General features: G+C 38.1%; 1 protein-coding gene and 1 non-coding gene across 3 annotated transcripts; both read right to left on the bottom strand.

The window, feature by feature from the left end:
• LOC122663904 (root phototropism protein 2) lies at window positions 1-3,205 on the bottom strand. 2 transcript variants are annotated; one of them, XM_043859573.1, is made up of 5 exons: window positions 3,093-3,205; window positions 2,934-3,003; window positions 2,443-2,820; window positions 1,618-2,340; window positions 1-583 (listed from the first exon to the last, which is right to left on the bottom strand). In XM_043859573.1, exons 1-5 carry the CDS (start codon window positions 3,152-3,154, stop codon window positions 98-100), a joined length of 1,719 nt encoding a protein of 572 aa, XP_043715508.1. In that variant the 5' UTR covers window positions 3,155-3,205; the 3' UTR covers window positions 1-97. The 2 variants fall into 2 exon arrangements, with proteins under 2 accessions (XP_043715508.1, XP_043715515.1); XM_043859580.1 differs by having other exon boundaries at window positions 3,100-3,205.
• Window positions 3,206-10,892: 7,687 nt separating this feature from the next.
• On the bottom strand, window positions 10,893-10,964 carry TRNAH-GUG. Its single transcript has one exon. It is a non-coding gene; the product is annotated as a tRNA-His (tRNA).
• Window positions 10,965-12,028: the final 1,064 nt, after the last annotated feature.

Raw genomic sequence — 12,028 nt, 5'->3', positions numbered from 1 at the left:
TTTATCTTCAATAAAGTCTAATAAAAATCTATAGTAAATAAAGAGAACAATATTCAAGTTGATCGATATGGTAAATCCCCCTCACTAATAAGTTTAATTATGAGATGGAAAACCTTCTCCTCCGAGGCTTTGTTACATCAACCCCGTCATCGACGTGTAATGTGTCCTTCGAACCATGCCGGAACGGATTCAACTTCCCAAGTTTCTTCGACACGGACGAGAAGAAGGAAGGTCTCTTGGGTACTCCTCCTCCTCCTCCCTTGGCGGATGAACTCCCTTCATTCTTTTGCAAGTCCGAAAGGAACAACTTCATCTTCATCAGCTCTGACTTTAGTGCTTCATTCTCCTTGAGCAGCGACACATCGGCCTGTAACTGGTTCCTAGTTGTTAAGGCATCTTCCTTGTTACGGTTGTCGACGCCACTTCTCAGTTTTAATTGATCATAGTAGAGGGCGTGAAGTACGGTCTGGACAGGTAAGCGCTTGTTCTGTGAGGCATGAACACGAGCTTCGTAGGAGAGCTTCAGAGCGTCCATCACACTGCAGACCTTCTCCCTCTCGATCTCGTCTAATGTTGGGTGTGTCTGAAAAACAGACAATGCCAATATCAAGATGATGCTTAAACATGATAATTAATGTCCTTATATATAAATAAGGACGATGGCAGACCTTGGTGCAACGGTAAAAGTTGCTCTATTGTGATCAAGCGGTCTTATAAATACATAGGAAAAGGTTTTTCTAGTTCAATAGGTCTTTTAGTAGAGGGGGTGAATGTTCAAGCATATGTGAACGTCACAGCCATTCAGATGGAACATTCTCACATAATAGATTACTTAAGATATTATTCATAAATAAATGTTTTTGTATTTATATTTTATTTTTGTATGTGTATTTCATTTATTTAAGATATTATTCATAAATAAGTAAATATCCCCTATTTGAATTCAATAAAAATGATTAAAAAATCAACCTCTGGTTCAAGAACAAAAGAAAATTTTCTAATGCTGGGGTTTTTCTCAAATTTAAATATTTCATAAATCTTAATATGGTAAAACAGTGCTAAAACCCAAAAGTGCGGTAAAATATTCATTTGTTTTGATGTTCAAAAAATATTTTTTCATTCTGAGCGATTTTGACAGCATTCGCACATACCAAATTAAGTTTGACCAATACATTACTACTTCAACATAAATCAGATTTAAGCAATCTTAGACTTGTTGGAAAACTATAAAAACAAAACTTTCTAACAAATTCAAAATTATTTAAATCTGATTTATATTGAAGGTGTTATGTTCTGGTCAAACCTTATTTGATATCATGTCCAAGAACAATATATAGAATCAAACTTGAGTCAAAACCACAAGTATTATTTTTAGTGTTCTCTATGTGAAACTAATGCATGGATTGGATTTAAAATGTAAAAAATGAACAGCACAATAAGATTCATTGTAAAAAGAAACAACTATTGGGCCTCAAAATCAAGGTTCAAGTTCCTTTGGAAAAAGTTTCACATTTTGACCAAGAGATATGTCTAACTAACTTATTGAAACCTAGTTGAAACCCGAATTTTAAAACTTTGCTTGATTCACAGATTATCAGATTTGTTACGTTACTTTACCTTCAGGTAGATATCCACAGCGCGATAGAGATCATCGTCAACCTTCCTCGCGGCCTTGGGCACCAAATTCGAAATACCATTAAACTTAGAAATACTGAGTTCTCCATAAGTTGCAATCTCACCAAGATACGCATCCACCGTCTTAGCAACCCTTTGCATGGCCGGAGAACAGATCTCACTGAGATCACCTGCGTTGAACACCGCCACGCTCTTCTCCTTCTCAACGAAACCCGATATGATCCTGCGAACGCTCTGCAGATCAAACAATCTCTCTCCGTCGTAACTAAACGTCAAAACCAAGAGATCGTCCACACTGACGTGCTCCATAATCGCTGAGATCCGTTTCTCCAATTCGTTCTTGCAACTGATCGAAGTGCTCAAGAAGATCGCCGATCGCAGTAGGCAGCAGAGGAAGTTCACCGGAAACGCCGCTGTCTCTTGAGGAAAGAGGGCGACGATGGATTCCAGAAGGTCACGTTGCCGATTTCTGAGTTCTTTGTCGTCGGGATCAGACGATGTGACGTTGCCGGTATGGTTCCGGACGAGATCAGGAAGGGATCTTTCGGTGTATGTCATCAAGGCGGTCGCGAGGTTTAGGATTTTCGCGCCACGAGACTTCATAGCAGAAAGTATTCTGTGGAAAGAGTTAATCTCGAGAATCGTTAGCTCTTCCGCCCACCAATTCGTCGGAGAACGACTCGGGAAGTTTGCCTCGTTACAGGCCTGCAAGTCACAATTTTTCATCGCTCAGTTACAACGAAACCAAAAACAGAGTCTTTCCGTAGGAGAGAGATTGAAAAGTTATTATAACTAACTAATACTAACCTTGGAGCTTGCAGCATCAACGCATCTTTGAACGATTTTGAGTTCTTCTGCGAAGGGAAGGAGAAGCTCGCATGATTTCAAGACGGCAACGGCGCCTGAGAAGGTGTTTAATGCTGCGTGAGAGAGGAAATCGTCTGTTCGTCCGGCGAGATTACCTTCGCAGTATTTTTCAGTCATTTCGAGATACTCGGCGGCACAACGGAGGGCGGCAACATTTTTAACGTTGATTTCGAAGTTGACGCCGTAACAGAACTTGGCTGCCGTCTCGAAGATCTCTGGCCCTCCTGGAATGCCTGAGAGATCGATCTTCGTCAGGTCTGCTTCATTCGACTCCATTATTTTCTTTCTAATTAAACCGCTCTTAGCAACCAACATGAACTGCCATATTACCATGAACTCAACTCATCACAAAATTATAAAAAAAAGCAAACACGGAGAAGTAGAGACTTTAGGAAGTAGAAACAGAGGAGGGGAAGAGGATTAATTCTTACCTTGTGAAGAGAAAAATTTGCCTCACCGACCTCGACCATTATGTCTGATGGGATTTCTTGAGAGAAAACCCTGAAACCGATTTTAAAAACAAAAATTAAAACCCAAACATAAAAAATTAAGCAGGAAACTGAGAAATCCTTATTCTAAGTAATACTTACCACTTGCCAGTCCTCTCCATGGCAATGGAAAGCCTGCTGTTGTTCTTCAGTGTTGAAGTCATGAAGATGGGTTTGCTCGCAGAAGCAGCAGCAGCAGAACTGAAAGATGGTTCCGATAAAATTGGAGAATGAAAGATCAATAAAATTGGAGAATGAAAGATCTACTACAACTTCGACTTCGACTTCGACTTCTTCAGTTTTTATAGAAAGATTGCTTTCAAACAAAAGCTGAAATGTCTCATGTAGTTGCAGGTTAATTTAGAACCCTCATCGGCTGGGGCTGGACTCGGCTCAAAATCTTATGCTCCATTGGATTTTTGAAGAGAAGAAATGCGATCTTTGGGTCCTAGATCTTCACTCACATGGCTCAAAGCTCAAGCCATTAATATATTTCTACTTCACGGGTTTTCAGGAAAAAAAAAATTGAATTAATTCAAAGTTAACATCAAGGATGGGACGTTTAATAAGTTTGGGACAATTCCTCCTTTCTCAGTTCTCATTGGATGTCTCTTGACTCTCCACCACTCAAAAGCTGTGGTTGGGAGAATTCCAGCACTAAGAACTACAAAATCTTGGCTGGCGTGGCACCACGTCAACATGCGGTCTAACATGACACATCAGCAGTCAGCTGCGCTGTCTTTGGAAAGGATAACATGGTGAGGTCTACAGTAATCATTATCCACTCTAATACCCCAATACCGTACCTCCACATGGCATTATCAATCCATTTTAGATTGCCAATTTGGCTGTCCTAATGTAAAAGATATCTGCCTTTTTCAGCCTATTAAGTAAAATCCGGATCCTCTACTTCCGTTTGCGTTCTACACACAATGGTGTGTGGATCACCTTATACTTATCTGAGTGCGACGCACACGAAAGGAGGGGCAGACAGAAGTAGAGGATGTCGATTCTATTACATAGTAATAATTAAACTTTTTTTTCAATGAAAACATGGGAAAACTGAGCCTTGCAAATACGAGTTCAAACGGTCGGACCAGTCTGTTTTTTGGTTATTTTTTCTTGGGTTTTATACATATCGTGTCAAATCAAAATCAGATCGATAAAAAATTCAATCTACAAAATCCATATCAAAATAAATTGACTGCTTGGTCTAGTCGGTTTTGGTTAATTATCCATTTTTTAACGATCTCTTAAAAATGTAATAATGAAAGACTTCTATTGGTTTTTATCAGTTTTTCTTGTTTTTTTTAGTGGGTTTTTCCGGTTTCGGTCCCTAGTCCCTACAGTCAATTCCGGTGTTCTAAGTGTTTCAAAATCTAAAACCAATATGAACCAATAAAGAGTTCGACCAGTCAACTTCGATTTGGTCCGGTTGGTTGGTTTTCAATCAGTGCTTTTTTACATCCAACTTGCAATGGTTTCTATTTTTTTCTCTTCTATGAATCCTCTAACCCTAGAAATGTTTGAATTAGAAAGGAATCTAACCCAAGAAATTCTATGAATGTGGGTTGCAATCTTGTACATGCCACTTGCAAGTGGGATAAACAATCTCGTGAAAACAATTAACAAATTCGAAAAAAAAAAACAAACAAAGATTTTCCCATACCCATACAGAACGAAGAATAAATTGTACAAAATCTAACATGTAGATTCCAACGAAAAGAAAAGTGCCCAAAATTAGGGAAAGGGCCTACCTCTCGATCATGACTTGGCGATAGATAGCTACAAAGAAAAAGGTAAAGTTGGGACGAGACATATTAGAAGTTAGAGAAAGGAAATAGCTTTGAATGGTAAAATGGTGGTAGGTGTAAGGTCATGCTATCACGTAACTACTGATCAGCATGTGTTTTGTGTCGGACAAAACCTATAGCTAGAGATTGGTCCCATTTCTCCATAAAAAAAGAGAAAGAGAAGTCTGTCCCCAATAAGGTCCACACCTCTCCAAACTTGTGGATGCAAATGATCAATTGCTTTCATGATTCCATTCACGGATTGGGAAACTTTTCTGAACTTTTTTTTTTTTTTTTTTTGGTTGAAAACTTTTCTGAACTTGACCACTTAGAACTATGGTCTGCACTTTACACTTCAGAAGGGATTGCAATATGTGGAAAACTTGGGTTATGAGTTGGGCTGGGCCCCCATCCTCAACGCGCCCAGCCCACCCTTCTAAGCCATGGCTTGCAACAATTTTTATTTATTTATTTATTTTTGATATTTTCCATTATTAACATTTGATTTGGATCATATAAGACATATGCGGATGGAGAAAGTTTTCCTCCACGAATGAAGTAGGGTTCACATACTAATCAGAAGCTATTGCAATGTGTGGAAAAATTGGGTTATGAGTTGGGCTGGGCCCACGTCCTCAACGCGCCCTGCCCACCCTTCTAAGTCATGGTTTGTAACGAATTTTTCTTTTTTATATATATTTCATTATTATCATTTGATGTGGATCATATAAGATATATACTGATGGAGAAACTTTTCCTCCACCAATAAAGAAGGGTTTACATATCAATCAGAAGGGATTGCAATAAGTGGAAAACTTGGGTCATGAGTTAGGTTAGGCCCACATCCTCAACGCACCCAACACACCCTTTTAAGCCATGGTCATTTTGGGAGTAAAGAGACTTTTCCCTATCCCCATGAATCGGATAATACGATGCTACTGTCTCTACTTATATTGGTCCTATTTACTTTATTCGTCGCTTGCAACAAAATTTTTTTTATTATTATCATTTGATGTGGATCATATAAGACGTATACTAATGGAGACAGTTTTTCTCTACCAATAAAGTAGGGTTCACATACCAATCTAAGGTCATTATTACTATACCCCTATTGACTATTGTATAAAGTTAATAATGCCCTCCTCACTATTTCCAATATCCATCCGGAGACTCCCAAACTCATTGACAAGGAATTCTCCTTTCACCTAGGTGAAAGGGAACTGACTCCTAAAATAAATAATAGAGCTGTTATCATTATTCGTTTGCACTACCAATTTTGTAAAGATAAACGCAGATCCAATGTGTGTACATTTAGTGTTGGAAATGTGTCCCATTCACTGTCATTTTGTGTGCCTTGAGAGAAATTCCTAGAAGCAAAAAAGACATGCGTCTAGGACTGAACATATATACAGCAAATCAGACTCAAAGAAGACCATCCCTTATTGTATGAAGAAGGGGAAATTCGATACAAGAACAACCCACCCACACACATTTTTTTGGGAGGGGTGAACTTTACCATGATGCCACTAAGGTACTATTTTCCTCTGATGGAGTTTTTTTATTATTTTTTCTCTTCCATTCTGACCATGTGAGCCCCCATATGTATGACTCCGTTACCTAAACCCTTCACACTCATTTAGTGGGGAACACTTTCTTCTATTCTGATCGACCATGTGAGCCTCTATATGTATGACTCCGTTATCTGCACCCCTCACACTCATATAGTGGGGAACACTTCCCCCTTCTTAACATATAACCTGTTGGAAGGACATTAGATCGATGCCATCAGGTCATTATCATTGAACGAATGTAATTTGGTTTTTCTCTGAAATTAATTGGGAGCCATGATGCAACCACCGCCACTACAGCCAATTCAAAATTTGAAGATAACTATGACCATAAACCTTATCTTGATCCTTAACTAATTTCATAGGCAAGAAATGTCCCTATTTACTCCTTATTGTTTTATCCACTACTCTTGACCTGTGTTGATTTGCTTAAATGCACACATACGATAGTGACTTGACTACATCTTCTTAGTTCTAATTACGTATGAGGTTTGAGCTCTTTGATTATTTTTTATCTTTTTACTAAGGAGTGATGTGGTTTCCAAAAACTTGAGAGCACCCTACGTACATCCCCTTTGTTGTCTGGATTTGGATCATCTGCGATCTGAGGTTGAGCGGCGGCCATTGTATTGCACTCAACTCACATACCTCCCCGTGGATTTGATGCAAATCCAATGGTTGATAGACGATGGTCAGACATTTTTGAATTTTGAATAGTAATTTTAAATTTTGAACTGAGCTCATCTACCTATCATTGGATTTGTATCAAATCCACATGGTAGCCCGTAAAATGACCGCTCAACCCCTGGCCGCAGAGGATCCAAATCCTTTTTGTCTTGTTCACTTCTTAGATTTTTCCTTTCTAAAATATTTGTGAGACTGACTCAGTGGCTGAATCCATTTTGGGGTTAATTTATGTGGGGAGCTCCCCATCTCATTCATCCAAGAATAGCAAAGAGGTTGCAATCTTAGAAGGAAGAATCTTTTTTGTCATATCCGCCGAGATCATAGTAAGTTAAAATGAGATTGATAGAAAAAGAAAATACGTTATTCAATTTGACGTGCTTAAAATGACTTAGAATCTAAATTAGATGATAAGATATTTCAGGTTCGACAAAGAAACAAAAAACGGATGTTATGGTTAAACATTTAGATTTGACAAAGGATCTTTCTAGCCATTAATAATGCCTAGTAAAATATAATGTTTCAGTACTATTTGTCAATTGGCTTGGAGTACATGGGTTAGTCCATGTGATAGAAGATCTCACATACATCTTCATACCAAATTTTAATCCAAAGTAAGAAAAATTGCTCAAATTTTGATTCAAAGTTTTAGTAAAATTACGAAAATGAAATCGTTTATAATTTTAGCTACTTCTCTACTCATTTAAAGTTGAGATCATACCAATTAGATGTTTGCCTTGTTCTCTATCACATGGACTACTCTATGTACTGTCATGTGGCAAATAGTGAAATGTTATATTTCACTAGGTATAGTGATAAGGGAAGAAAACCCTTTGAAAAATATCAATTTATTAGGAAATTTCCCTAGGAAGGTTTCCTTTGTTTTAAACTAAAAATATTTTTCTTGAAAAATAATTGTTTTTGTAAAATATATATTTTGGGTTGGACACAACAAGTATAGTTGAGCATACTTGAGCAAATAATCCATTCATACGATACAATAGGAGTGGAGTCCTCTATGGACGTGCATGTGTATCATTATCAAGATACAACTGCTGTCTTTAGTACCTTTGAACAATGTTTGCATGCTCCCCTTGTACATATGGATAACATCAATGGATTCAAAATGCCCAAATCATTTTCCAGTCGAAGGTGAAGATGAAGATGTAGACGAAGACGACTTCATTGTAGCGGGTGAATTTGAAGACAAAGCTACAGTAGCCAGGAATAATTCAGCATGGAATGTTCAAGAAGAGATAGAGGCAGACGCAGATGACGAAGACGAGTTTGTGGTAAGGGATGAATTTGAAATTATATCCACAATAGCTTGGAATAACTATCTGGTGGGATGTGTCTTTCCGGGTAAGCCTCATCGCAAGCAGGTTGTGACCGAAGCGTTGGTCTCTGCATGGAATGCCCAAGGCAAGGTGGGGGTTTCGTTGCATGGAAAGCTCAAAAGAGGGCTTTTGGACATTCCATCGCGTGGACACTACGCCTAGACAGAACTGGGAGTGGAATGACCGCCCAACCCCCATGGACAGGCAGAAATTGGGCGGTCATTTCATGCCTAGGGCGCAGTGTCCATGCCTTGCGCATGACCGGTTAGCGTTCTTTATCCCTAGTGAGAAATATCTATTAATTTTTTCCCCATTTGGTTTTTTTCTTCTTAAATATTTACCTTAAATCATTTAACATCTCATAGACAAATATAGTTGTAGGAACCTTCTCAAACCTGGTTTGTTTAGTAGAAAGATTTTACTATAAAAAAAAAAAAAACCAGAAAGATTTTAATCTATATGCAAGAGATCAGTGCTTGGTCGTGTAGCCCTTATACTAGTAGTGCAAAGGCATCAACATGGATAGGATTTGAATGGCATCAACATGGATAGGATTTTTAATGGGCAAAGTACACGTACCCCCCTATAATGCATCCAATATTCCTCGTACCCCCCTAAGCTTCAGATAAGTCCATGTACCACCCCTCAATACTCCACGTACCACCCCTGCTTTACCCCCCTAATGCCATTTAAGTCCACACTAGGTATTAAATGCTATAAAATGACCAAACTACCTTTTCTTTTATCTTTTCTAAAATTTGAAAAAACCTAATTGCCCTGACCTATTTGTTAAAATTTGAAAAGATTAAAATACCCTCATCTTCTCCAAATCATTATCTTCTTTTACATAACCACCACCATCACCACCACCACCGCAACTATTCTTATATTCTCGCGAATCGAGTTCATTTAGTCCCCTGTAACTATAAATAAAGCGGTAAACTCCGATCCGCAAAAACATTATTCGAATTAGAAATCAAAAATCGAAACCAAGCTCTCCTGGTGCCCATCTAACACCCTGAACAAGTGGTCGTCAGGGTTAGACCCAAATGGGGTGTAAATGCAGAAACTGTACTGGTTTGCTTTGTCAGCAGCTTCAGGTTAGTACCCTCTCTGGGACAGAAAAGAATACCTCAATTCGTAGTTTCCCGAAGGAATCTTAACTGTACGGGACCCATCAGGAGGTAGAAACTACGAAGAAACCCTCGACAGCCGAGCTATTCCCATTTCAGAATCCCTACTGATACTCGGCTGATTCAATTGATCCCCGCTTTCTTCTCCTTGAACATCTGAAGAAACGGGAGAGTGAAAGGAACCCGCAGCTCCTCTCACATTTTCACCTTCTTTAATCCGAGGATCCCTCGGAGTATGGGGTACTGCCCCGATGCAAGCCGTCGAATATAAGCACCCCATTACTGAAGCCCCCCAAACGAAACAAACCCAGATCTCAGAGATGTGAGTAACCTCATCCGGTTCCTAGAGGATTAGATTTACATCGCTCGCTACCGGTTGGAGACGAAATCAAACCCCATCTTCCCAGCTTCTCAGGTAGCAAAATGCATCAGACTGCTTCAGCTTCAACAACTTCCGTCAATTCCAATAAACTGGATTTGCAAACTCAGTTTACACTGGATTCCACTCAAACCTTATCTCATGGAAGTGGCCACTGACACGGCAGTTCTTCAGAAAAACTGATCAAATCCCAAGTAAAACACATTAGCTCTCTAAGAATAGTGGTGGTGGTGGTGGGTATGTAAAAGAAGATGATGATTTGGGGAAGATGAGGGCATTTTAATCTTTTCAAAATTTAGCAAATAGTTCAAAGCAATTAGGTTTTTTTAAATTTTAGAAAAGATAGAAGAAATGATAGTTTAATCATTTTATAGCATTTAATACTTGGTATGGACTTAAATGGCATTAGGGGGTAAAGCAGGGATGGTACGTGGAATATTGAGGGGTGGTACGTGGACTTATCTGAAGCTTAAGGGGATACGAGAAATATTGGGTGCATTATAGGGGGGTACGTGTACTTTACCCATTTTTAATTTAAGGAGGGGCTAGCGGTAATTTTGTGCACTCCAATGTTTAAATGTAGGAGCCACACGACAAAGAAGTGTTCTTTTTGTCAAAGTGCAAAGGAATCCAAACGCTTTCTAACATAATGCCTCGTGACACTTTTTATCAAAACAATAAAATTGACTCATGAGACCCACACTGACATACTCTCTCCTAAATAAATATGTAGGACCCATATTCTCTCCCTAATTTCATTTAGGGACTTAAAACCTTTTCTAAGGACAAAAAATTCTACCTGTGCACTCCAAGGAACAGAAATTCTACATATGCACCTGTTATCAATTGGCCATGTTACCAAGATTGGATCTCGGATCATCTATTAGTCAGATTCGATGCTTCATCTGGAAAGTTAGCACGAATCTTGAGTTTTATACGTTTTTTTGTGGTGAACTTGAGTTTTATACGTTCATCGTACAAAATAAAAACATGACAAAAAGAGGGATGTGTGGCTGCTGGGATTCGAGCCCAGGTCTCCACGGCCACAACGTGGAATTCTCACCACTAAACTACAGCCACTTGATGTTCATCTAATGCTAAATTTAAGATTTTGTTTTATGTCAAAGTCCGTTCTCCAATTATTTATGATTATTAATCCCTCTTTTGTCAGCTATAATGCACTTGGATCCTCATTTTTTTACAATTTTTCTATATTATTACCTGTAAAATAACCCCCCAAAAAAAATCCATGAAACTTATCTCTTATAACTAGATCTACAAGTGGCATGTCAAAAGAAATCATAGAGCTTTGGAAATATTTGTTTCTTTCTTTCAGATTCCAATTCTACGATCCATACTTGGTTTCTAGGGCGGTTTCTTATACGATTTTGATCGAAATCGTTGGAGGTCAATCCCATGTCTAATTCTAAGTTTTTAAACTTTGTTGAGACCTGCTCTGCCGCTACTGACATGATTTTTGACTCATCCAATTGGGACTTAAGCTTTTTTGGGGCTTCTCCAATATAAACCAAAAATTTAACTACAATATGAAATTTACATCTATTTTAATAGATATTTTTGCATTTTGTGAAATGTTTTTTTCGCACATATTACACACAATAAATAAGTTATTGGATTTAAGGCTCAGTTTGGTTGCAAGGGGAATTAAAGGGAAGGGAAGGGAAAATTTTCAAACCTAAAAAAGAAATTTTTGTAATCATTATCCCATGTGATTGTATAAATTAATTAATTTTCTTACCATATCTAGAAAAGATACATTTTATATGTAATATTTATTTTACATTTTAAACCAAAGGGAAATGGATGCAAAGTAAAGTGAAATTCAATAACCAAATATGGAATGATTTGGAGTTAGATATATTGTCACATGCTGTCACATGGGGTAATGATGAAAAAAAGTTCATTTTTTAAGTATGAAAATTTCACTTCCCTTCCCTTTAATCCCCCTTGCAGCCAAACGGAGCCTAAATGAATTTTAGAATGAAAAGAAGTTTCAAAATATCTCATTTTGTATTTGAGTTGTTTGGTCTCCCATAAATATCAAATCCAAGACCTTCCAAATGTTGTTTATTGCAAAGCGAGTGAATAAACTTGAAGCCCACATTGGATTTGGAAAAGAGTGA

The sequence above is a fragment of the Telopea speciosissima genome, chromosome 1 (assembly GCF_018873765.1).
Source record: "Telopea speciosissima isolate NSW1024214 ecotype Mountain lineage chromosome 1, Tspe_v1, whole genome shotgun sequence".
Lineage (NCBI taxonomy): Eukaryota > Viridiplantae > Streptophyta > Magnoliopsida > Proteales > Proteaceae > Telopea > Telopea speciosissima.
The sequence above is the reverse complement of the archived record's forward strand: the minus strand, read 5'-3'. Positions and strand labels throughout refer to the sequence as shown.

What these genes read in the sequence shown, in the direction of transcription:
- LOC122663904 (XM_043859573.1), bottom strand. Translation starts at nt 3,154, where the DNA reads ATGACTTCAACACTGAAGAACAACAGCAGGCTTTCCATTGCCATGGAG. An exon ending in CAAATTTTTCTCTTCACAAG is followed by an intron (nt 2,821 to 2,933) that starts GTAAGAATTAAT and finishes GTAATATGGCAG; the next exon opens with TTCATGTTGGTTGCTAAGAG. An exon ending in CTGTGGATATCTACCTGAAG is followed by an intron (nt 584 to 1,617) that starts GTAAAGTAACGT and finishes TCTGTTTTTCAG; the next exon opens with ACACACCCAACATTAGACGA.